The following is a 27,833-nucleotide window of genomic DNA, read 5'->3' on the forward strand; positions in this document are numbered from 1 at the left end:
GCGGAGCTTGCAGTGAGCTGAGATCCGGCCACTGCACTCCAGCCTGGGCGACAGAGCGAGACTCTGTCTCAAAAAAAAAAAAAAAAAAAAAAAAAACTCCAATTCTTATCAAGAATTCAGGTCTACTAGAAAATGTCCTTGGTCTCATTCTAACCATTATCTGTGTAGGTGTCCCCAAATACACCCTCTGTATTAAACTGAATATTGACCTCCCCGCCCCCCACCAAAACATCAGGCCCTCATCTCTGGACTCTTTAAATGCTACTTAGTATCTTGATGATGTTATTAAGTTACAGATCTTGAGTCCAGAAGATTATCCTGGATTGTGACAGTTCGCCCTCATGCAGTCACCTTGTAACTGAGCTGCTTAGCAGTTTAGCCTCAAACCTCATTTTAAAATGTTTTATCCTTTCCCTCTTCCTCTTTCCCCTCCCCAGTTTCAAGATGTAGCTCTGAGATAAACTTTACAGCCTTGAAATGTTTTCTTTCTCTTTCCTTTCCCACTTCATGCCCCCATGCCTTATGCACATTTATTTATCTAGATGCTTGTTAAGCACACGCCGTGCTCACTTATCCGGTCATATAATTCCTTAAAAGTTTCAGGGAACTAGACAACTCTGAAAATCTGTCCCCAGCGAAAGATTACTTCAAGGCTGGAACCCATTCCCTGCTGAAGACTGACTATAAGATTGACTGTGATTAGTTTGTAACCTGGCAGGATCCACGATGGGGTCAGCCTCTTCACCAAATGAAACAACAATTCAAGATGAGTCATTGGAGTAAGTAACCCCTCCTGGGACCTCCTAGCTCCCCCTCTCCCCAACCCCCAACCTACCACCCCTGCCTCTTCCGCATTCCAAACCCTTTCTTTAAAAAACCCTGTATTCCCTCCACAAATTACAGCAGAATTGCTGTAATTTCTGCTCTTCCCCTTGCTGGCACAGATAATAAAGTCTTGCTTACTTTTAATCAGCTTGTTACTATTTTGGCCTCTTTCTACAAGCAGTGAGCAGCCAGGCCCTTTTGCTAGTTACAACCTGTGCCACTGTGAGAGGGAGACAGAGGAGGACTAGATAGAGAAAGAAGGGGAGAGGACACTGTGACAATGGAGGTAGAGATGTGTGTAATGTCACCAGAGGCCAAGGAATTCCAGAAGCAAGAGAAGCTGGAGGAGGAAAAGGACAGATTGTCCTCAAGAGTCTTCAGACATCTTAATTTCACTCCAGTGACACTGACTTCAGACTTCCAGCCTCCAGAACCGTGTGAGAATAAACTCATGTTTTCTTAAGTCACCAACTGTGTGATAATTTATTACCTCAGCGACAAGAAACAAATCTGCCCTCCACCTATTCTGTGTAAAGCCACACTCACTCCCGATGACATGTTTTGGGTCATAGTGTTGCTATCCATGGGAGCCCAGGCCCTGAAAATTCCTGTTTGTTCTTTAGAGTTAGCACAATTCCTGTTCCCCTTTGAGCCTTTTCTAATGGTGTCTCTTCCAAATCATGTTTTCATCCTCAGAAGAACTAACCATAGAACTTTTTTGTAGGTTTGGAGAGAGCCACAGCATCTTTGATAAAATATGAGGAAATCGGTCAGGCACGGTAGCTCACACCTGCAATCTCAGCACTTTGGGAGGCCAAGGCAGGTGGATCACAAGGTCAGGAGTTCGAGCCCAGCCTGGCCAAGATGGTGAAACCCCATCTCTACTAAAAATACAAAAATTAGCTGGGTGCAGTGGCACATGCCTGTAACCCCAGCTACTCAGGAGGCTGAGGCAGAAGAATCACTTGAACCCAGGAGGCTGAGGAGGCAGTGAGTCCAGATCATGCCACTGCCCTCTAACCTGGGTGACAGAGTGAGACTCTGCCAAAAAAAAAAAAAAAAAAATAGGAAATTGACATGCCCTTGCAGACCCAGGGCTTCCAGATAGCACACATGTATTTAAGGGGAGAGAAATATTTTTTCCTTCTGGCAAAACACAGTCAGCTTGGCTCAACATGAACACTAAAGACCAGAGAACTGGCCATGGGTATATAGGCCTTCCTTCCACACATCTTTGAGTACATCTCCTTTGAGCCAACCCTGAAGAGTAAGTACACCCACTGCTTAGGACTTTCATTAATTCCACCTCAACTCCTTCTCTCCTGAGGTTCTCTGATTTCTAACGTGTGGTCCAGTATTTCTCAAAGGGCATCCCGAAACACACTGGTGCCACAAAAGGGAAGGACTCTTCAGTCAAATTTGCAGAAAATGCTGCATCTACTCCACTGTCAATTCAAGGGCAATTTCATTATCACCAAATAGCTTCTTAGAAGAGCTGTGGCAAAGATACCTGCTTAATACTGCTTTAGCCAACATTTGTGAAACTTACTTGACTATGGAACTCTTTCATGTAAAACTTTTTTTCTCACATATTACTGAAATCTCACAGTTCATGTGAGTTGAAGTGAATTTAGGAACATAAACACCAATCATTCTGATATTAACCCAGTCTAATCCCAATAGACCTTAGGTAGCTGGTGGTACTAAAAGCTGCTAGTATAATAGAATGATCAAATCAAGCCTAGAGAATAAGAGTATGGTGTGAAAAATTAGAGATCTCATGAGTGTTGAGGCATAGAAAACAATCTCCCAAAATATGCTGCTTGTGCATGCTGGGCATTTCTATCAATCGAAAGGCCTCAGAAATAAGCCTCAGAATCAAGGTCCCTGGAACCTTGTCTTGTTCCTCCTCCATTCCAATTCTCTCTGGAATTTCCATATCTGACCAAAAAACTCCTTACCAAAGGAAACACATACGTCCTCAATCCCCTCCCTGAAATCTCATTATCTGTTTCAGAAAAGAAGAGTGAAGAATGCAACGATTCTTGAATGGACTTTTTCACAAAATAATGCCTTACTTTTGGGCTCACTCAAATTCCAGGAGAATCATCTACAAGTTAACTTCTGTCTCCCTGGCCCATTCTTTCTCTGTAACAACCATTTCCTGCCCCTCAAAAGAGTTAGCCGCACTTCCCATCTTCTCCTTCCCCTATGAAAAGGGTATAGAAATTTCTATACCTCTTTTGGGGTTTGAGGTAATTACTCTATGATGTGATCCTCCCATGCACATTAACACGTTTGTATGGTATTTCCCAGTTAACCTGCCTTTTGTCAATTGATTTTCAGTGAAGCTTCTGAGGGTGAAAGGCAAATTTTCCCTTTGCCCCTAAAGTGAATAAATGGAAAAACAAGTCCAGGGAAAAAAAACAATAATCATGTCTAAAAAAAAAAAAAGATAACTGATCACTGCAAAGGATCACCAAATGTCAAATGTAGCTGAGTTTATTGACAGCTGAAGCCAAGAGGGAAATATGGAGAGTTCCATTAGCTCTTCCACATCAACCAACATTCTTGAGTGTTCACTAAAGGTGCTGTGTCATTATTCCCGCTTACATGTGTATCTTTAGTCTAAGAGAAGAAAGCAGACTAGTTACTCCAAAAGCAAGCTTTCTAAAATCTCCAGAAAAAAGACAAACAAAAAGGCTTTTTATCTGAGGAATGTGAGCTCCCTTTAAATAATCAGGCCCAGAGAGGCACTGGAGTGAGACAGCAGTCACACTCCACCCCATTCCCCTTGAGCTAAGCAATCATTTCTAAGCAGCTCACTATATGGACCCCAGGCTGAGTGCCACCACCAGAGCTATAAAGTAACTTAACAATGCCAATGAGAATCCCTGACAAACAGCTTTTGTAATCACCCACTCTCCTGATTCATTCTTTTTTCTTTAATAAATTATGAGAGAGAAGGAAGGGAGAAACTGGCTAGGCAGATAGTTAGGGCAAGGTCCTCAGTGGCATTTATTTTCTAACAAAGAGCAGCCTGAAAGCTCAGGCTGCAAGCATAGATACGGAGATGAATTCCCACACAGAAAGGGGCCTCCCGTGTAGTCAGCAAGTTTCACTGACATACAGTGGGCCCCAGTGAGCACATTCCTTTCCTTTTTGGACATACTCACGTAAGGAAGCTTGCAGAGGGGGCTTGCTTGGAACATGGCTGCAACACTATAGAAAAGAAGAGCTACCCTCAGCCAGGCACATCCACCTTGAAGGGTAATATTGTTTGGCTCTGTGTCCCCACGCAAATCTCATCTTGATTTGTACTCCCACATGTTGTGGGAGGGACCCCAATGGGAGATAACTGAACATGGGAATGGTTTCCCCCTTACTGTTCCCATGGTAGGGAATGAGTCCCATGAGATCTGATGGTTTGATAAGGGGAAACCCATTTCCCTTGGCTCTCATTCTCTCTCTTGCTGCTACCATGTAAGAAGTGCCTTTCGCCTTCCGCCGTGATTGTGAGGCCTCATTAGCCATGTAGAGCTGTAAGTTTAGTAAACCTCTTTCTTTTGTTAATTGCCCAGTCTCGGGTATGCCTTTATCAGCAGCACGAAAATGGATTAATGAAAAGGGTTCTGCCCCTGATTCATGCACAGTAGGAGGAGATAAGCAATATGGAGTAACTTAGGTTAAGGATCTGCATGTGCACTAAACAGATAGGGTAGGGACTGCCGGGGATTCGCGTCTTATGGAAATGAAACACATAGTTCTAACCAGTTTTTTGAGCCCTATATAAATGGAGCACCCTTACCAACTCGCTTTCTTATTAAAACCCTTGCACTTCACTGTAAAATGACAACCTTTTTTTGAGATCCCTCTCTGCAGCAGAGAGTTTTTTCTCTTCCTTTCACTTACTACATTTCTGCTCTAAGCTCACTCCTGGTGTGTCCATATCCTTGATTTCCTTGGCCATGAGACAAAGAACTTCAGTTGACACCCTAGACAGTAAGGCCATTTCACTTGAGCTTCCTTTTTGTTCTCGGGAGCACTTCCAAAGATAACTTGGAAGTGTGTCCCACATAACTGTCCTCAACTTTGACTCAAATAAACTCTCTACCTATATTAATTTGTCTCAGTTTCTTCCCTTAGGTTGACAGCTATTAAGGAGAACTGCATCTCATGAGCCACTAAATAGGAAAGCCCTGTAAACATGTTCTCCAAGTGGCCATTTCCATTATAGATGCTCAGTTAACTTCAATGTATTTTTTCTTTTCCCTTTTTCCTATAAATTAGACCTGCCATCATACTTGCTTATTGATTGTGGCTAGCAGGTCTATGCCTTTTATTAATTAGAGTCTGAGATTTTCTTTGAGATGAGTTCCAATCAGTTTTCCAAATAAATTTCAATTTATTCTCCTTCACAGATTAGACAGTGATGTCTCTCACCTTAATAGTGGCACACCTATTTCCACATGTTTTTGTATGAATCAACCATAGTCAGAGAGCTAAGGGGCATCTTAGCTGTTAATATCTAGCCCAAATAAAAATACGGCAAGAGCCTTAAGGTCATGCTGCCTTGAAATTTAGAAAAATTTCCTTCCATAGGGCAATTTTAGCTTCTTTATTATTACTTGAAGAATATTCATTTTCTTAATGAATGCCAGGGGAATGTTAATGACCAAAGGCAGCAGGCAATGAAGGAGAGGGGCCACTGTCGATCTCTACAGCATCTGTGTTCTATAAATATTCACTTTATGTGATGAAACTTTCCCCAGAAACAGCTAATCCAGGAAACCAAAAAGTCATAGAGACGTAGGTACAAATATGAACATTTTTATAGATGGAGTAAACTCACTTTTTTTAACTTGAATTTTAGACTTAAAAGGATCAAAAATGCTGCAGAGACCTACCAGGCAGCCACATGAATCCTGGAATTCTGGGTGAGAAAAGGGATGTGTGTGCCAGCATGAAGAATTCATCCTAAAAAACAAAGGAGAGAATTAGAATGATCTTTTAGATTTACAAGGCCATTGTATTTCTGTAAAGGAGAGTTCTGTCAGACTAGAACAGAGTTCACAAGATAATCATCTCTTACTGCCAAGAAGGCAGAGCTCTTACATTTGTTTTCACAGCTTGAGCTGTTAATCTGATGACAATGTTTTATTACAACGCCAGAATTTCCATTATATTACATGGGGCTCACTTTTCTCACTGTACTGAGTGTATCACAGGGCTCCCTAGGACTTTCACCGCGGGGCTGGGGCTCCTGGTGGAACCTGAGGCTAGGCTTCCAGTCTCATAATCAGGTACCAAGTAGCAATTAATAAACAGCAAGACGCTAATTCCTTTTTGTGACATAACACAGTAATTTAATCATGACTTAAGGAAAAACAATTTTTAAATTTCCACTTTAAACCTTTCTGATTAAACTTTCTGTTGCAGAAATATGGTGCAACAGAAACAGTTATGAAAATCTTTTGTAGCAGTGGTTCAAAAACACATTTGGATGTCACAGTTTCCCTATTGTTTCTATTTTCTTATGAGTCCTATACTTTAAAATATTTGTTCTAGCATTTTTAAATCAAAATTTGTTTGTTTGTTTGTTTGAGACAGAGTCTGGCTCTGTCGCCCAGGCTGGAGTGCAGTGGCCGGATCTCAGCTCACTGCAAGCTCCGCCTCCCAGGTTTGCGCCATTCTCCTGCCTCAGCCTCCCGAGTAGCTGGGACTACAGGCGCCCACCACCTCTCCCGGCTAGTTTTTTCTGTATTTTTTAGTAGAGACGGGGTTTCACCGGGTTAGCCAGGATGGTCTCGATCTCCTGATAATTACTCTTAATTACTCAAAAATTGGAAAAGATATTTTTACCACCATCCTTACTAGCCCTGCTTTTCAGAAGAAGAGGTGGGGTCCAGAGAGGTGAAGCAGCTGTCGAGATCCCAGCTCTATGCAAAATGTGTGCTGCTCCAATGAGAAAGCCAGTACGATACCACCAATTAAAGAAAGCCCGGCCCAGTGAAAAGAAATTTGTCATTTCTATTAACCAGGTTAGCAAAGTACAACGTATATGTAATTTTTGAAACAACAAAAATAATATAAAGATTTCTCCACACTCCTTTCTTGGCTGACTAGCTTATAGGGACTCCAGTTTGAAACCTAAGAGTTTACATGGAAATAATACCTAAGGGAGTTATGTATTTAATCAAAGTACTGTATCTGATATGTACTATAAAAAAATAATTCCATTTATACTTCTGAAACTCAGCAGGCCTTTCTTTTTCAGATGCCTTAGATGATGGTTAACAAGTGTTTATAATTTAATACATGACTTCAAAATTTCAGTCCTCTTTTTCTCTTCCAAATCCTCCCTTATTCTTCTCCTAGCTCCCTTTTATAGAGTAAAACTACGTGTCCATGACAGGTACATAATGGCCCATGACAGGTAGTTTTTTGAGCACTTCTCAGCTTCCAACAACTTTCGTGTTCCAACAGACTCACTAAGAAGCTGTGTGAATGTCCATAAAAGGGAGAGACAGAGGGGATGATCTATGAGAAATCAGATGTTTCTACATAATCTTTCTGTTAAAGTTTAGGAATCTAAAAATAAACTTTGACTTAGCAAAGCATTTCCCTAAAGTGGCCTACAGGACACAGCTGCAGAGAGGCTGCTGGAGCCCAGTCATTTGGTCCTTCAGGTTTGGACACACTGCGTGAAATAGCTCTCTACTACAGGGATGCCTGGAGTTTTCAATCACCTAAGATGCATTTTTTTTTTCTTTTTTTTTAGATGGAGTCTCACCCTGTCACCCAGGCTGGAATGCAACGGCACAGTCTTGGCTCACTGCAACCTCCGCCTCCTGGGCTCAAGAGGTTCTCCTGCCTCAGCTTCCCGGGTAGCTGGGATTATGGGTGTGCACCACCATACCCAGGTAATTTTTTGTATCTTTAGTAGAGACAGGGTTTCACCATGTTGGCCAGGCTGGTCTCAAACTCCTGACCTCGTGATCTGCTCACCTCGGCCTCCCCAAAGTGCTAAGGTGCATTTTAAATCTTGAAGAGAGAGGCAGAAGCTCTAAGGACCTACTGTCTTGAGAGTTGCTTTCTGAGGCAGGAAGTTACCTTAAAAGAACAAAAGCTCCCCACAAGGGCTACCCTGTTGTTGAGGTGACTGTTTTTTCTACAGAACTGAGAGCACACTGATGCAAATGAAGGAAGGCCGAGAGAGGTTCAGCAAGTTGCATGGGTCACACAGCCAATAAGAGTGGAGCTGAGATTTGGATTGAGGCAGACTGGTCCCATATTACCCCTCTATCATGATCCCTGGTATGCACACACTGCTGATCCGTGGCCTCAACTTTCATCTTTACAGGCCCCTCAGAGGGAGTCTGTCACCAGCCATGACAGATTCTGAAGATCCCACCTTTTGGCTAATAATGAGCCCTCTAGATTTTCCTGAGTACCGAGATGATCTATTATATGGCTGCAATCTAATAACTTTCTTTTTAATTACAAAAATAAACCTTACCCATCTCCCCACCTGGCCTTTTAAGTCTGATAGAAATATAAGATTTGCTATCGCTTTTGTTCCATATTAAAGCATTAACAAGAATGGGTGAGGAAAGTGACCATTTTGTGTTAGAAATAGTAGGAGAATTCGACACTGAAGTGCCACCAGATGTAAGCCTTGTAAAATGAAGCTAAATATGTATATCTACTCATCAGCTTCTAAAAGTTGACAACTTTAACACATTTTAAATTTTAAATTATGCATCACCTACTACTGTGAGAAAACTCATATTTTAGATCAGATTTACACGACAGTGCATTTTTGTAGAGCTCTTCATTGTCTTCGTATGAGAGGGAGGAACAAATCAGAAGTTCAACATAGCACCCTTGAGTCGACACTCAGAGTTGAGTATCTCATCAGAAAAACAACCTATCAGTAGAATCTAATCTCTTATTTTTAAATGTTTCCTCTAGTTAACTGTCAAGTGATTGCCCAAGTCTTCCAAGGAGGTAAAATGTAGATATCAAATTCAACAATATTTTACACTTACAGAAGGAAATCTACAGGTTTTAAGTAAAACTTTTTGCTTTGATTTGGGGTCCTAGTGAATCAAGCCCTATTTGTATAACATGGACATAAATTATTATTAATATAATTGCTCACAGCATCTTTTCATGTACCTCGCTCCCCTAGCCTTTTGTTATGCTGACCATAAAAATAGATAGAAATGATTAAACATAGAAATGAGTTAAGGATAGATTAGGTAGATTTCACAAAGAAAAGGGAAAACACAAAAACATAAATCCAGGAAGGTAGAAGAAGAACAGACAGAGGAGAAAAGTAATGAGGCTGATCTGCAGGCTGGGCTGGAGGGCAGGAGCTCGCGGAACAGAGAGAGGAGAGGAGGAGAGTTTGGGACTGTATTGCAATCCATGTAAAAGGAACTGGAAGTAAAATATGTGTCCAAACAAAATGTCCAATATGTTCTGCTGTCCTTTAATTATTGATTCCACCTTTTGTTTTTTCCCCTTGAAGGAGAAGGACTAGATAAAAGAATGTTTTTCTTTTTCTGACTGGTTCTTCTTTGATCCCAGGTTGGGCCAGGGCTGGACCCAGCGGGGCCCTATGTTACGTTTCAACTTTTCAAAGGTAGATGCATTTTACACCCTGTGTATTCCATCAGAGAGGATAAAAATAAAAACATTACCACTGAAGCCTTAGTTAAATAAATTACTTTGTTTTGCAAAGACTAGAGTGAAGCAACATAATTATCTATTAATTCTTTCTTACCGAGAACATTAATAGTTTTTCAGTCTTACACTAATTACCAATATGACTAATGGGCAAAATATGTCATCACAAATTAGAAAACATGTTGCCAGTGTTGTATTATTGTTAGATTTTTATATTTACTACTTAAAAACATACACTTCTGGCACTTAATAAATCATTATGGCTTTTATCACTTGCCTCATTTGCTCTACCCAGAACTGTAAATTCCTTGAGACCAGGGCCATATTCCGTATTAATCTTAGTTCCTACAGCAGCACTTTACTTGTAGTAGATCTTCAATATATAATAATTGAGCAAAGTAAGAGGGAAATAAGTGTTTACACAGAAAGGCCTCCCTTATCCAGGTTTCATAGAAAGGTCGTCACAATAACCATGATTAAATACTAAAAGGATAATTTTCAAAGTAATTCACCCCAGATTGATGTACAGTACTGACCTTTAAATCTTTTAAGTTAAAAAAAGCTATAATTAATTTTTTATATGTACAGGTATACTCTAAAAGTAAATAACAGCTAATACATAATTCAGACTTAATTGCTACTTCATTCTTTTCAGCTTTGGGTTTTATTAAACAAATTGAATGCTATTAATTAATAATTTATTTTGCAATAATATAAAGCACGCATGTACAAGGGAGAAAAGGCGGTAATTATGTAGCTTATTTCGGATCATTTTATGTGGTGATACCCATAAGGCCCGTTCAGTAATAACCTACTCATTAGGCTAATTTTTATTTTTTATAGTGTAAACTTGTGGCATGAAATAACCAATCATGGAGAAAAACGATCCTCCCAGGCTACAGTGTTACCAGTTGGGAGTGTTCACTTTTGCAGAGAGCACCTGATACTTACTGGTCTGGGTTTACATCTGCACAGGGCAGATCTTGATCTCTAAACTTTCGCAGAAGAACACGGGTGAGGTCCAAGTCGTCGCCTCCACTGCTGCTGTTCATTGTGAGACAAAGGAAACAACGTGGGATTATTAGTGGCTCCCAATAGAGAACGGAGAACCAGCTGCTGACCTCACATTGTGCCCTAGTCAGGCTGATCCATCTAATGATTCCCAGTAAGTGAGATAAAGCTAATTTTCCACTGTTTTTATGGTAATGCCAAACAAGCAATAAAATTGGAAAATTTATTAAAAGTATAGTTTTGCCATGAGATATGCATATTTATAGACTTGCATTCACAGTACATTATTTTCCTTAACATTTTCACTTAATGTTATAACACAACCATTTTTCACATATTTGCATGGTTTTTAAAAACACATTTTAAAGGCTACATCATATCACATTGTGTTAATATATTAAAATCTGCAAAACTATGCTCTTAAAGTTGGGGCTCCAGTTGGGTCTGAATATTTGTTCTGTTACGTAGTCCTGAAATAAAACAATTTCTAAAGTAAGAAATAGCGTTTGGTTTCTATATGTGAGCTATATTGAGCTACATTTTCTTAACAAGAGGTCCTCAACACAGAATCCTATGTGTGCTTTAAGTACACATTAAATTTCACTGGCACACATCTCAGAAGTCTATTCGTAGTTCAAGCAGCATTACTGAAAGCCAAAACCACCAATACTGAATTTCCTTACTGAAGACACCATCAGCAATAAGACTATTCATGTCACTGTGGGGAGCTGTAGAAACAAACCCTGTATTAAATTTCACACCTCAATAATAAGACAATCTTGAGAAAATGTAGAGAAAAAGACATTTTAAGATTTTCTAAATTGGACTGAAAGAGAATGAGCTCATTTAATTAATTAAAATTCTAAATTGGTATTTAGAAAAGAGTACAGATTCATTACTTTTCAGAATTTACATTGTGTTATTTATAAAATACTTTTTGAGTAAGAATCTTTGCAAACGCTTGTCTCAAAAATTTTAAAAATGATGTATAGGCAGCATTATAGATTATATAGATATACCTGGTGACCTCAATTCTTTTTGGAAAGAATTCTTTATAAATTAACAAATATACATAAGTGATTCCTTTTAAAGAACTTAAAATACTAGCTACATTGAAGAAATGCAAGCACCAGAGGCTGGGAAGAATAGGGGAGCAAAAGAGATTGGTTAATAGGTACAAACATACAGTTATAAAAAAATGGGTACTAGTGTTCAGTAGCACAGTAGGGTGACTGTAGTTAACAACAATTTATCCTATTTTCAAAACAGCTGGAAGATTTGAAATGTTCCCAAAGTAAAAAATTATAAATATTTGAGGTGATAGATATCCTAAATACCCTGCTTTGGTTAATACCCTGCTTTGGTTAATACCATGCTTTGGTTATTATACATCATATGCATGTATCAAAATATCACATGTACCCCATAAATATGTACAATTATTGTGAGCAATAAAAAGTTTTATAACTGAAAATTCCAAAAAAGAAAAAAGAAATGTAAGCAACCACAGAGTAATCTGCAACCACTGATTTCTCTAACTAATTTTTTGTTCACAGACAATAAATAAATGAGCCCAAAATATCTTTCTGAATTGCTATTAGCATTAAAATGTAGAAAGGTCTGAGGTGGAAATGTAGGAGTTTCCAACCACATCCTGAAGAACAAACGTAAGCTCAGAATGAGAAGCAACTTCTCATTAGGCTACTGTTCAGTGTGACCCTACACATAGAATGGAACATTACAGACTCCCAATTTCTTTAATTCCTTTAGTGAGCTCTCTAACATACCAATCTGATATTTTCTTTGCTCAAAATTTATCAATGGCTTCTTGTTACCTATGCGTCTTGAAATAGTATTTGAATCCCTCCACAATCCTAGGGCCTGTTGCTCAACATTTCTTCCTGAACACAGCACCCAGCCCAGCCTAGCCAGGGCAGCCCAGCCCAGGAGAACCACTGTTTGATTGGGCAGATCTGCTTTTGAGGGTGCTGATCCCTCTGAGTCAGTATCTCCAACATCCTGGACACTTGATTGGAAGCCATCTCCGGCCTGACCTGGAAACCTTGGTTGGAACACCAATTCCACGACAAGTCCTCCCTGCCTCTTCTGCTCCATTTGTCCTGCCTGGTGGCCCTAAGACAAAACCTCAACGGAAGTGAAACGGAAGCCTAACCCTGGTCCCCATAACGGAAAGAAACAAACCCTGAAGAAAAAGCAAAAAGCCTAAGAAAAGGGGTAAAAACCAAGAAGGGCCCAAAAAAGATATGTTGAACAAGTTGTGATATGTTAAAAATGCATTGAATTCATTGACCTCATCCTTAATCTCTATCCAATTATTTTACTTCCCTAAATCTGGCCCTTTCTGAACTCTTACCATTCAAACAAAAACAAAATTTAATTGAAAAGATATTGCAATGCATTACATCAAATTAGTATTATATTTCTGCTGAGGAGGACTTTGTTTCCAGAGAAACTTAAAATGCAAACACCTCTGTGGCATCCAAATCCAGAAATAAATATTTAGAGAAAAACACTATCTCCCTCACTGCATAAAATTTCATAAAGATTCTTAAATATTCGTATGGTTTACAACTGTCCTAATATAATTTCCTACAGCTACGGCCAGAAACACACAATGGTGGAACATGCTGAAATTTACAACAAAGTTATATCTCATAAGTAGGCAGTGTGACCTCTGTATAAATAGCCCTCAGGTTTCTAACAAAGTAGGAAATACAAGCTTCTTTTTAAAGTATCTTTGTCACCACAAAATTCAAATGCTTTTTCCTAAACTATCTCTCTTTTGTTGCCTTCAAACTCCCGGCTATATTTTAAAGTACATCCCTATGTTAGAAATACTTGACATCTGTCCTTACTAGACTCTAGAAATTGAAAATTACTAGAGTCTAGTAACTTCCTGATTCTCAAGGAAGTTCATAAACGGAATCACTCTCTCTAATAATCATCTCTTAAAATTTAATGTGCACCAGAGTGACCCAAGGAGCTTGGCTGAACAGATGCACACTCCAAATGGGCCTTCCTGGTTAACAAGTCCCCACAGCACTTCTGATTTAGATGAGGATCACACCAACGTTGAGAAACACTGGGGCATCTGGGAAGACAGCAGCCTGCTCTCTCCCCTTCCTTCCTTCCTTCTTTCCTTCCTTCCTTCTTTCCTTCCTTCCCTACGCTCTCACCTCCAGTCTTTCAACCCCTCCTGATCTAACCAGCTTTTGGTGTTGATAAATTTCTGGTTCCAGGTGAGGTCTTGGGCTCTGTGGGATTTACTGCTGGCCAAGCAAATTCAGGGCCATCATCCCCACAGGCCAGGCCACATATGAATGCAATGTGAAGAACAGGAGCAGAGCATCCAGGGGAAAGGACCAGAAAGGACCCATTCTGGGAAGTGTGCCCCTCAGAGACCTACAAATCTCCAGAGACCTCAGCCTCCCCTCTCTCGCTGAACCTCAGTAGTCAAGAAAAAGCTTAATTAAAGGAGCTGATGCCTTCTATTCCTAAATGAGACAGAGTATAGGAAGCAAAGGCCCCCACTTCCCTGAACAAAACAGACATTGCTGGAAGCCCAGCTGCTGCTCTACAGAGGCAGAATGTGCTTTGACTTGGAATTTCATCCAGTTGATAGGCAACATCCTTATCTGATCTGTCAAAACAGCAATAACAAACACATGTCCTGGGGTCCCAGCAACCAGAGAAAAACCCAAAGAGTGCCAATACTTATGAAAAATAAAGGTGCTGCAGGAATACACACTTTAAAGTTAAAAACAAAACAGAAAAACCAGAGAAGCACATGCCTACACAGGACTTTCTCAAACCAAGAAGAATGGCTTCCTGAAGGTAATATTAGAGGTAGAAATTGAGTAAGATGATAGCCACTGTATAGATACAAACAGTGATGTGTAAGAAATATCCACACAGAAGGAGGACAAAAAGGAAAAAGAAATCCTCAAGGAAAGATAAAGAATTAAAAGATGGATTTGGAAGACCCTAACATGAGATGTGATAGGAATTCTAAAAGGAGGTAAAGGAAAAATAGGTGTGAAGAAATTAGATTAATAATAGAAGAAAATTACCCTGAACTGGCAGGATGCGGTGTCTCATGCCTGTAATCCCAGCACTTTGGGAGGCCAAAGTGGGCAGAAAACCTAAGGTCAGGAGTTCAAGACCAGCCTGGCCAACACGGTGAAATCTCGTCTCTACTAAAAATACAAAAATGAGCCAGGTGTGGCGGCACACGCTTGTAATCCCAGCTACTCGGGAGGTTGAAGCAGGAGAATCACTGGAACCCAGGAGGTGGAGGTTGTAGCGAGCCAAGATCACACCACTGCACTCCACCCTGGTCAACAGAGTGACATCCCGTACCCACCCCCCTAAAAAAATTACCAAAAAAGAAAAAAAACTACCTTGAACTGAAAAAAGACTTAAATCCGCAGTTTTGATGAGGAAACAGTAGGGGGAAAAATCCTTTACTCCAAGGATAAAGAAGAAATCTTACACAATTCCAGACAGAAAAAGTTACCTATGAGCGGAAGAGACTCAGATAGACTGCTGAAATCAGACTTCATACCTGGAAGCTACAAAAATAATCCCCCTCATATCACTCCCCGGATTTTAGAACTCCTGAATGCCTCCCTGCACTGTGTTTGCAAAATAAAGTGAGTTCTCCTTAGAATGCCTTATAGTACCGGCCAGAAACCATCAAGGCTTCTGCTAGACTTCTTTCATTACTTTTCACATTTACTCACACTTCTTCCTTTAGAGAGAGTACGAGAGAAGAAACTTTCTCTCCTCCATGTCTGGAAAACACCTGTTTATCTCAGAAGAAGCAATTTAGGGGGCATAGCCTTAAAAAACCTTCTTTGACACCCCTAAGCAGATCTCCTCATGTGGCTTATGCACAACCCCTGCACCAAGTATCTACCTGTAAGACTTGCCCATCTGTTTGTATGGATCATTTCTCTGCTTGACTGTAAACTTTCTGAGGGTAGAACTCATGGCCTTGTAAGTGTTTGTGGAATGAGAATTAGAGCCAGGAGGCCTGAAATAGATTCTGGGTCTGTTTGTGCCAACCGAGGAGTTCACCCAACATCTGTGAGTTCACTCTCTTCACAATGAGAATGTCGTCATCAGGGATTCTCTCTCTCTCTCTTTTTTTTTTTTTTTTTTAAAAATTTCATCCCACTAAGAGGTATGACTACCAGCAATTCACAAATTACTGAATCTCAGGTGGGTCGAGCTGAAGAATAGTTCACCCAGGGTGAGGGGCCCTGAAGTACATCCTAAATGCATGGTTGGGTAGAGCATGAAGGATATACATTCAGTCATGGGTAAACATTTTAAAAAATGCCTACTCAGTGCTGGACTTTGTCCCCATATAATGTACACATAATTAAGTCAAGCAACTAGTTTCAGCTATTTTGTTTACCATCCATTTTTTCCCACTGGACTGTAAAGGGACCATGGGTGAGTTGCATTGAGAAGGCAGCTTCTGTGCCATGACTGAGAGGAAGAATGTTCTTGGGGTGTCCAACCGGACATGCAAAGTCGGTCCAGAGTTTTGATGTTCCATGACCTGGATGAAGCCTGGCATGAAGGCAGACCTTGCAGACGAGGGGAGGGCAACCAGGAAATGAGATCAGAGAGGCAACCAGCACTTTGTGTGTTATTCTGCCAGAAAAAAAGGCTTCCAAGAGCCTTCTGGTGAGTGTACTACATCCTCTCCATCCCACTCAGAAGCACAGATGATATATTAGGTCCATCCTAGTATTTACTGAGAATAAGAAGAAAAATAACTTTCATTGTATTTCTTCCAAACAATTGTCCAATTGCTTTCCATTTGTCCTCTCACTGAATTACTGAAACAAAGTGAAGCAGTCACTGTCATCTCACGTGATAAAGATGCCACATACATAAAAGGAAGTTGTACATATATGGGGAGAAGAATGTAAACAATTGAAGATGTTCTCTATGAATGTTAACATCACTGGTTCATCAAGGATACATTTGTCACATCCCAGTGACCATTTTGCAAAACCTGGTGGATGATTTTGAGATGACAGAACACCAATGAATATACACCAACAATCACTGTCAGTCTTCAATTAATTTAATTTCTGTTATCCTTCTACATATAACAGAAAAGCGTGAGTTTTACAGAACACCAAGAGATTCTACTGTAGGCAAGTGGCCAAGAGATTGATCAAGTTTAGTGGTATTTGTTAAGGAAGACGTTGGAGGAAATGCTGTAGGTTGAATGATTTCCCTCCAAATGTCATGCCCACTCAGAACCTCAGAATGTGACCTTATTTGGAATGAGTTTATCCAGATAAAATTAGGTGAGTTCATACAGAATTAGAGTGGGTACCAAATTCAATATGACAGGTGTCCTTCTAAGAGGGAAATGTGGACACAGAGACAGGCAGGAGGAAGGCCACATGAAGATGGGACGCTGAGACTGGAGTGATGCTGCCACAAGTCAAGGCATGCCAGGGATCGCTGGCAGCCACAGAAGCTAGAGAGGCAAGGAATGATTCCCCCCTGGAGCCTTCAGAGAGGACATGGTCCTGCTGACATTTTGATTTCAGACTTCTGGCCTCTAGAACAGTGAGAAAATACATTTCTGTTAAGTAACCCAGTTTGTGGTGCTTTGCTATAGCAGCCCTAGAAAACTAAAAAAGGCACCCAGTTTCTGCTGGCATGCTAACAGGAGAAGGGGATGGTGACAGTGGGCACTTACTGGCTACATACATCCACTGGCCCTCTTGGGTTCTTAAAGAACTGGTATAACAACCAGGACTTGGAGTCCTACACTTGCTCCGTCTAAGTCTTTTTCTAGTTGGAGAACTATGAGAAAAAGAGAGAGAGTTTGGGGGTAGGAACAAACTCAGCAGACAGTGGGCCAGGGTCAGGTCCATGTTCAAGGAGGACTCACAGGTTTTTCTAATGCAGTGAACTTAGCAGTGTATTTAGGAGCATCTCCTCTAGTAAGGACTAACAGCCCCATCCCAGAAGATGAGGTCATGGAGTCTAAATATTCTATATTTTTAATGTGTAGAGAGCTGTCTTTCCATGCTCCATTTGTTTGTCTGCTGCCTGTCCAAGTTAATTTCTGGAAGACATTTTTGGTACATTTCATTTTCATTATTTCAATTTAAGAAGGATTTAATGAAAGTAACCATTTCTAGACATGTTGGCAGGAACTAAAGGTACAGATATAAAGGAGGCTTGATCCTTACCCTCCAGGAAGTCTCCCTGAAGGAAGCAAGGCAAGAATCTCCAACACTAAGTTAAGCCACAGTGACATCCACACAACAATGACAGACATTCAGTTGAGAGAGCAGCCACAGGGGATCTCTGGAAGGGGGCATCCGAGCCAGATTTTGGAAGCGTTCTTATTTTGCTGGGAACATTAGAGTGTATACAGTGGGAGTGGCAGAGGACTGAGAAGAGGAAGGTAGTTTCCATTTCCTTAAACAGGGAGAGATTCAGCAACATCATATATGATTGTGTCATTCTGAAGTTCAGAGAATGAGATAAAGGGAGTGGCAGAGGCTGCAGAGGCACCAGGAGGACCTGTAGGGTATGCTAAGATGTGCCAATATCATCCCTTGGACAATACGGAGCAGCTCAAGGTTTTGAGCAGGTCCATCAGGTCTTACCAGCCTCAGATGTCTGCAAGCAGGGGCAGCTGTGTTCACACTGTACCTCTCAGAGCTGCACCACCCTCCTCTAATTTCTCTGGGGCTGCCCTATGCTGCTCGCCTCCACCCTGAACAGGCACAGAGGCCCTGCCACCCTTTTCTCACACTTCTTAGTGGGGAGGGAGAATTTCTGGAGCACTCTCAAAACAGCAGTCAGAGAGCAAGTTGATTCAGAATAAAACTGAGTCAGAAGCCTGAGTCATGAATGGCTGACCAGTCCCCAAACCAGCACAGATATGCTCCATACTCCTCCCCCTTCCTCACAGTCTATAAAGTCAATGTGCTGTGGAGGTCTGGTCACAAAACAAGCATCTTTACAGCCCTGTGGATGTCATGCCTTCACTCCCCACCTGGCCACCAAAGCATGTGAGTTGGAGACCACTGGAGACTGAGTTGCCAAAGCCCCAGGTTTGTTTGGGCCCAAGAAGCTCAAACCCTCTATAAACTGGGGGGGGTGTCATCTGTTCCCATCATTTGTAGAAGGATTCAGGTAGAAGAGAACCTCTCTGGAGCATTTCTTCTGGTTTGTGCTTTTATGAAGATTTGTATTCTGCAAGAAATTTTTAGCGAATTTAATGTAGATATATAATTGCATTTTCTCAACTCTAACATTTTAGAAGCATGGGGCTCTATTGAGAATTATCAGAACACTAATAAGATTTATATGTACCTTCCAAATCAGCACAAAGCTAATGCGTTCATGATTTTTGAAAGCTACATGCAGGCCCGAATTATACACCTATCAACAGGGAGTTACCTTAAGGAGAAAGCGAGGGAGTGTAATGGCAATCCTATATGCTTTCCCAAGGAGATGGCTCACGGATGTTATAAAATGGGGCTGTCCCACATTTGGAGCAGCAAGGATGGGTGCTGAGTGACCATGGGTGGCCTGTGTACACAGGGAGTCAGGAGGACTATGAGATGTGAAAATCTGGGCCCCTTTGTGAATCATTCCTGTGCCAAGATTTAGACCATGGTGCTCAGATTCAATAAAGAAGGAATGGCCACATCATTTATCACTCATACGAGGACACTTAAAGTGGAAAGAGGCAAGTTTAATACAAATGCAAAACAACAGGGGTTGTCTTCAGAGAAATCAAGGTACACACTCAGAGAGGATCCAGTATGCAGAAGAAAAGTCCTGAATGTCAGTGGAGAGTTCCTAACAAGAGCAGTTACAGCGGCCATAAAATGATAAAATGATGATAGTTGTTCTTCTCCCCCACTAATTTTTTACTAGCACTATCAAACATTACTGATAATAGCAAAAAGCAAGAAAATGTTCCATCAATGTGGATGCTCTCTGGTAGCTTTTTACTTTTTCCTCATAACTAACTAAACTACCATTCTACTAAAATAAAAACTGAGAAAATGCAAGCTTGTTCCTTTCTCTTTAGACAGAAATTAACCATTAAAAGTGGGGCACTTGCAGTCACTGATGGATCAGGTACTATAGCCTGTGCAGGCAGGACTCCTCTGTAAGGATGAGAAAATAAACCTCCAGATACGTGAATGCCTCTGTTTCATAATTCAAGTAACATTATCAAAAATGAGAACAAACAAATATCTTACTTTAAAATAGTAACTCTTAGAAACAGGAAAAAATATTAAAATATCTTAATTCTCAGACTCAAGATAATTTTGAAGTGCATTACTTCTATAACAAATGAATACTGGGAGAGTAGGAAAAATGCTTTCAAATGAAAAATGTAATCGTCAAATTAATAATGCAGTAGAGAAAGTGAATGGCTATTTGGAGTCAAGTGAAAATGGTATCAGTGAAATAAACACCATGTAGAGAAATTCTCAACAGTCTCAGAAGAAAAAGACAAGAGGTAAAGTTGAGAGAGGGGAGGGGGTGAAGGAGAAGACAGTTAGAAGCAAAATATGATGTGGAAATACACGTATAGATGATGCTTAATATGTTCAACATGTAAAGTAAAATTTTAAATAACCAAAAAACTTTGAAAATATTCAACTTCAATAGTAATCAAACAGCTGCCTACTAAAGCAATGAAATATCAGGTTTGGACTATCAAAACTATTAGTTGGAGTTTAGAGAACTGAACTTCCTTTCTCCCACTAAACTAGGAGTTTTGGTTTGTTCTAATTACACATATAACTACCACCTAGAACAGTACCTAGCATGTAGTAAGTGCACCATAAATATCTGTTGAAGAAAATAATCACTGACTTTATAAGACTGTTAATTGGCACACATTTATAAGGATAATTTGGCAATATCTACCATAAAAATACTGATGCCTTTGCCCCCCAAAATTCTAACAGAAATGTATGATGGTAAGAATAAGTAGTCACATAAATCTAACTAAACAAAGATTCTTATACAGCATTGCCTATAATAGGAAAATAAAAACAAATAAATAAACCTTTATATGCCCCCAAAAAGAGATTGTCTAAATAAATTAATGTGCCTCCAACAACACACGACTAAAGAATCATTCAGTAGTCAGGGTACTGTAGTTTTCATGAGTAAAGTGGTTGTACTGATATATGAGAAGAGATACAAAAATATTATGGAGTGCAAAAGAATTACATAGAGTATTATAGTGTAATCTTACTGTTATAAAAACACAAATGCATGTAGATACAAGTATTATGTATATCATGCGGCAGATTATCCCAATAGGTTTACAGTAGATATCTCTGGTAAAATTACGTGTGATTGCTTTTTATTTTATTTTTTGGCTAGCCTGTGCTTTGTATTATTTTCTTCAAGAAACATATTTTATAATCAAAAGACTCAAAATAGTGACGGTTCTTTTATAGTTGAGGAGTGTGACAAGAAGGGAACAAACTGAAGAGTTTACCATAGATTTTTACTTTGTACCTGTATTTGTTTAAATCTAATTCCAAATTACACATCACTACAAAAATTACACAAATATTACTAGGCTCTTAGAGATTAGTTGGTTATTTTAATAAGCATATATATATGACAAAAGCAGGACTGACACTCCTCTTAGTTGTTTTCATGATGAAAAGCCTAGCCAGTGTGCTTGTGCAGTTGTAAACCAGTCATTTGTCTCCCCATTCCAACTGTGAAAAATTATAGCCACCTTGAAGACGATTCTGCATGTTCCATGTAGTAATGTCTGGGATCACAGCCATGACCGTGTCCGGCAGGAGGCGGGCCTCCCTGACTCTGCACAGATTGTCCCGAATCTAGAGAGGAGCCCGCTAAACTAAGGCAAAGGAACTTAGGGGATGGGTTTCCATTTTAGGTTCCCAACCCTTGTGTATGAATCTGCAACCCAGAAAGCTCTGAGTTCTTTAGTTAATTCATTTGGTGGCAAAAACCCAGGCTTTTCTGAACGCACCGGCAACAGATCCTGCTCGACTGACCCTGGCCTGGAGAGGCTTAGGGCTTCCATTCCGTCCGCGCTGTCAGAGAGGCGTGTGCAACCGTGGGGCTGTTGTCCCAGAAACAACTATGGAGGGCCTTGTGAAATATACTACATATATCTAATACGTTCTAGAATCCTACAAATTCCGGAGTCTATCCAGCCCTCCTGTGGGGCAGGGCGTGCGGGCCCTCTGCAGGTCAGCGGGTGACCACATGAGCCCTTTCGCGCAGGGACTCGGCCACCATGAGGAGGGGTCAGAGGCTCAGGATTCGGAGGCCAGGCAGCCTCATTAGCCTTAAGCGCCTGCCCGGAGACAGCCTGAGAGGAGCAAAAGCTTCTCCAAGGATCTCCTCGTGAATTCAGACCTCGGAAATAATGAAAACATTTACATTTCAAGTTTTTATCTAGAATTCTCAAAAGTATCAAAGCTATTGCAATTCATAATCTACCTTGACATAATTTTGAAATCAAAGGAACGAAAACAACTTACCTGAAAAAGTAGGTCTCGGCCCGCTGGTAATGTCCAGGTGTGAGTCTGAGGGGAGGGTACTCGGTGGCCAGGGGTCTCACCATGAACAAGCCCATGGCCAAGGCCACGAAGAGGACTGGCAGCAGCAGGTCGGCGAGGGTGCTCTTCCCGGCGCGCAGCGTGTGGCGGAGCCTCCAGGCCAGGATCGCCGCCACTTGTGCACGGAGCAGAGGGAGGCCCCGCACAGGTGCCGGCCGTGCTGGGGAGCCGCCTGGGGGACGGGCGGGAAGAAGAAGGCGGCTGGGTCAGCTCCGCAGAAGTGACTGCACTCCTTCACTTACCTTCTCAGTGACCCTGCGGCATCTCGCAGCCATGGGAATGCCACACAGGCCCACCCCATCAGGGCTCCCTTGAGGGTCCCCTTTATGCACACATAAAGTGCGGAAACTGGGCCGTGGGCGGGAAGCCTGCAATGCAAGAGGAAGTCTCTCGCGACAACGCGTGGCAGGAGCAGGGCATGTGCGCTCCGCTGCGCTTAGACTGGACGACACACCTACGCTGCCCCTTTGCTTCCTCCTCCCCTCTTCCACAGTCCTTTTCCTCTCTGTTCTTAACTCCAGGTAGTTCCTGGGAAAACCCCAGATTACGTTCGGATCGGGATTCATTCAGGGAATAACCCCACGGCCTGCTTTTCCTCAGTTCCACCGTCCCTGCTCCCCTGCGCCTTCCACTTCCCCGCAGGGCATAGGAGAGCCCGGCGCCTGCCCCCTGGGCCTCGCTGCTCCGGCTTCCCTGCTCTGTGGGACACAGCGAATGTGAAAACATCCTCAGCTATCACAGCGGTCCACAAGCAAAATTCGAAAGGAAAGCGTGAGCTGTGCATCACTGATCTACTGATCATCCAGCCACGCTCCCTCAAGAATGATCCTTTGGGACCTCTACCAACGAATCTCAGTAAATCTGGAGTTGAGGTTGCACGTTCCAAACAAGCTGTGGAGAGCAGCTTTTCTGTCCACTGTGAGGATGAGAAGCTGGGAGCAGAGGCAGAGGCAGCCTATGGACTGCAGTCTTAAACCACGTCCAAAGCAGGACTCACCCGGATCAATCAGCTGTGGTGATAGTTTTTCCCAGTGATTGACTCTAAAGTACTCCAGAAAATCCAATACAAACTATTTCACGAGAAAGGCAGTCTTATAAAGAACAGATGTACTAAACAGATTGTACTGTTCACAAATACCAAACTGAAACACAGTTAATAGAGAGCAGCAAACAAGTCTGAAGATCCAAAAGAGAACATTTTTAAAGCTGTACTATGTGAAAGAGAAATCATTTGTCATAGCATTGAGAAGAGAGTTGTAGAGGCGTCATGGGGATAACAATGCATATCTGAGAAAACTCCTTCATTTGGGTATTTACTGAGTGTCCAGTGTGTGCAGGCGCTGGGATCTTTGGTTTCTGTCCCCAACATAGGGGTTGAGATGAAAATGTAAAGAAATAACCCAGCACAGTGTAACAAAGTGTCGGGCTGGAAAGAGTCAGTACCAAGAAGTGAGTCCTTGGGATGCTGAGGAAAAAGAGAAACAGGCCCAGTGGCCTGGACGTTCAGGTGGAATCCTTGAGATCCCTGGGAGTTTACAGGCAGAAAAGAAAATGTGGATGTCTAAAGATCAAAACAGGGAGGTATAAATAGGCCTGGCATTCTCTGTGAATAGCAAGGGAGCAGAATGTGGCACATATGTGTAGCAAGTGGCAGGAGATGAGAGTTAAAGGTGGTCGGAAACCAAGACAAGAAAGACCCACACACCCATTTTTAAGGATTTCAGGGTTTGTGCTGGACAGAAGACTTTCAAACCCAGGAGTCGCTTGGGCTGAGTCACATGTTAGACTTCCAAATTATAAGGCAAATTCGTGTTTAATTTTAATGAGTAAAGTTCTAATGAGGATGAGGCATTAGGTGGTTAAAGCAGTGGTTTCTAAACCAGGCTGCATATCAGATTCACCAGGGAACACTTTAAATGCTGGTTGCCAGGCCCTATCTCAGAAAAAAAATCCCGATCTCCAGAGACTCAGAGTTAAAAATGTGTTTTTATAACTTCCCAGAAGATTAAAATTCTCAGCCAGGCTATGGAACCACTGATTTAATGCATTTATCAATGGTGATCCACATACAGCTCTCATAAAGCAGTTATTAAGTCAGCATATAGAGAAATTATACTGCTAGGAAAAAGTATATCATTAAACTAAATTTGACATATATATAGATGAATGATCTATGAATTATCTAACTCAAGCTAAAATAACTGGGATGTTTTTGGGTGCCCATCCCTGGATTTCTAAAAGTAATTATTGAGATAATTACTTGATATCTTCACAGTCCTTTGACTAAGAAGCTCTTTCTCTGACAAGGTAAAATGCCATACTTTGTTCAGGCTTAAAAGGAATTGAATAGCCACAGTTTACCAAATGTCACAACCCACAAATTAGCCTTTATGTAGCAGCTTTTGACATTCACATCTAGCCACCCATTCTTAGCTGCCTGCCAAACTGTGCACTTTCTCATATTTGTGTACAGCAGGGAAATGGCTGTAAATACCTGTTTATTTGACAGAAGAGATTTTTGTTAAGTGATACAAAACTGACATGACTAAATGGGTATTGGATATCTACTTAGCAATTTACTCTGATAACAGAAAAGGTATAGAGCAGACTCAGAGAGTGGTAAGTTACGTGCATGCTGACCCGGCTCATTGAGAACAATCATCAGAGCCACTGTGGGGTGGGGAACATTCAATTTTTTAATCCTGGATTTGAATCTAATCTCAGCCACCAACATATCATGTGGATTCTGGAACATTATTTAACCTCTCTGAATGTCATCTCCTCACTTGCAAAGAAGAGATTTGTAATATTTTCCCTCTATGTAATGAGAATTATTATTAGAACAATTATTAAACTGCCAGAACAGGCGTAATGTTGACCTGGAGTCATAGTAAATGTTCATCAGACAGCCTCAATAAGTCTGTGGGGAAAGATGTTTCTCATATTAAGAAGAATAAATTTTCTCCACCTTCCCATATATGTTAATTGGACATAAATGAGAAAAATAAAGGGCTAATATAGTTTATGGTTATGAATCAACCACCAATCAAATATTCATGGCTTAACTCATGAAAGTATTCACATGAATAATTTAACAGATAAAATTAAAATGCTGGGCCAAATTGTTATGAATTGCCTTCTTTGACTTATGAGTGCAATTATATTCAAGGACTCTAGTTTCATCCATAATCATGCAGTCCCATTTACCCTGACCATCAAATTGCTTGGGAAGAATGTCCAAAGAATTTTTTTTCTATTTTTGATCAGTTGGTTGCAAGTTTTCAAACGTTAACACCTATGAGAAACAGCTTAAATATCAAAGTCTCAGCAAGCATCCAAGAATATGATCTCCACACTACCCAGTTCATCCAAGTGTTCTTCAAGATTTTAAAATAAAGCTTTGCAAACATAATGCTTTCAAGTCAATAAAATTAAGATGAATACTCTGAAAGAAAATGGGCACACAATGTTCATTAATATACAGTTAATAAAAGATTTACAAAATAGCCAATATGTAAATATTGTAATCTAAAGCAATAATTTAGTATTTAAACTCATCAATATAGTAAAGATTAAAGATAATGTTAACATCTAATATTATTGAAGGTTAAGGAAATGGATCTTCTTATATACTGCTGGTGGGAAAACAGATTCGTGTACTCTTTCTATGGGAGACAAATATGGATCACCTTTGATCTGCTTAATCTCAATATAAGAGTTTTATTATAAAAAATAACATTTCATCACATACATAAGCCAGGTGATTTGTTACATCTTGCCAGGTGAGGTGGCTCACACCTATAATCCCAGCACTTTGGGAGGCCGAGGCGGGGAAGATTACCTGAGGTCAGGAGTTCAAGACCAGCCTGCCCAACATGTTGAAACCCCATCTCTACTAAAAGTACAAAACTTAGCCAGGCCTGGTGGTGCATGCCTGTAATCCCAGCTACTTGGGAGGCTGAGGCAGGGCAATCACTTGAAACAGGGAGGCAGAGATTGCAGTGAGCCAAGATCGCACCACTGCACTCAAGCCTGGGTGACAGAGTGAGACTCCATCTCCAATAAAAAGAAAAAGAAACAGAAACAGAAAAAGAAATGAAAGAGAAAAAAGAATATAATAACAAGAGGCAAGAAACAACTTAAATGTTTAATATGTAGGTATTAACTGAACAAATGACAATACAATGATGTAGTAAAATATACTAATCTGCTTAAGGTAATAGTATAGATAAATACTCATAGAGAATGTTTATTACATTTTGTAAGTGAATAAAGCAATTTAAGATGAAATTATATAATCTTTTGAAAAATGAACATGAAAGATGGCTCAGTAAAATGAGTGAGAGGGGGAATATGACCCAGGTATTAACGGCGTGTATTAACAAAAAATGAGAGAGGGTTAAAACATCACATATGAAATTATAGGAAAATACTCATCATATATAAGATGAAAAATGCTGCAAAGTAATACATATAGAATGAAGATAATTTGCTAAAACTACTACTATTAAACTGTAAAAATTAGTATCTTGATACTATGCTTTTAGTGTAAAGTTGCATTTTATCCAATAATTCACAAACCCTACATGCCATTTGATAAAATGGAAGCTTTTAATTTAAAAAGTGAAGGTGGTATAAGTATTTTATAACCTACTTAAAGCTTTATATTCTTGTGGTGAGATTATGACTCCTTTAATCTTCTTCACAATTTTTTGGGTTTTTTCAGCACTTAACACTTAATCATCTTGTAAACAATAAATCACTTTGTAAAGACTGTGCACTTATTCAGGAAATAAAGCATGGTTTTATGAGATAGAACCAGTATAATTCTCTGTTCAGTGAGTTACAGGATTCTAGTGCTGAAATGGATCTTTGAACTAATGCAGATCAAAAGGTTCATTTATTTATAAATAAATCCAGTTCAAGAGAGGTTGTGAAAGGAGTTATATTTGGGGAATTAAATTCAGTGAGTATTTACTAGCGCAAGTGCTATGCTAGGTGCTGGGTTAACGATTTGAATAAGGGTTTCGAGAAGTTCTTGGTCTTGTAATAGAATCAAACTAGTAAAAAAAAAACATGTCAGTGAAACCTGAACAACACGGTGAAATATACATAATGTCAGATCAGAGGAAGCTTCTTCAAGGAGTTGACCAATGCCAGCAATTCAAAAATAAAAAGATGTTTGTGACAGGTAGGGAGGGTAACCAGAGTGTGAATAAATAGAAGGAATCTCATGCAAAGACATGGATTATGGGACAGAAATGTGCTAAGCTGGTTACAGAAAGGGTATGAGGGCTATTTTCTGCTGACCCCAGTCATAATGCTGGATTTCAGAATAATTGGCAGACATGAAAAGACATAAATTATTGTATCTGTCTCACCAAGTCAGTGAAATAGAATCAGGTGAGCTGCATGGAAAACTTAACAGTGCTACAGGTTTCCTTGGGAAATGTACTTTTAATTCAATAGGCAGACACCATTAAGATGGGTACTAACTTTGTAAATGTCTCACACGGGAAGTCACACATTGTAGCATTAGGATGCCTGAATTCCAGCCCTGGCTAAGCCTGAATACACTGAACATTTTGGACAGGTAATTTCTTACCTGTTAGATAGGGTACTCTTCAATCTTTGTTCTGGTATAAATAT

General features: G+C 40.5%; 1 protein-coding gene across 2 annotated transcripts in view; it reads right to left on the reverse strand.

Moving 5' to 3' along the window:
* Window positions 1-27,833, reverse strand: part of LOC105535388 (ATP-binding cassette sub-family A member 13-like) — a 231,519-nt gene that overhangs the window by 181,285 nt on the left and 22,401 nt on the right. Inside the window, exons 2-4 of one of the 2 annotated variants that reach the window (XM_011974456.1) lie at window positions 22,107-22,356; window positions 10,471-10,563; window positions 5,733-5,802 (exon numbers count right to left, since the gene is read on the reverse strand). In XM_011974456.1, coding sequence (XP_011829846.1) covers window positions 5,733-5,802; window positions 10,471-10,563; window positions 22,107-22,356 — 413 coding nt within the window. Of the gene's footprint in view, window positions 1-5,732; window positions 5,803-10,470; window positions 10,564-22,106; window positions 22,357-27,833 lie in introns of those variants that run through there. The other variant, XM_011974457.1, reaches the window with a different exon arrangement.

This window comes from Mandrillus leucophaeus, unplaced genomic scaffold, assembly GCF_000951045.1.
Source record: "Mandrillus leucophaeus isolate KB7577 unplaced genomic scaffold, Mleu.le_1.0 Scaffold1454, whole genome shotgun sequence".
NCBI classification, from domain to species: Eukaryota; Metazoa; Chordata; class Mammalia; order Primates; family Cercopithecidae; genus Mandrillus; species Mandrillus leucophaeus.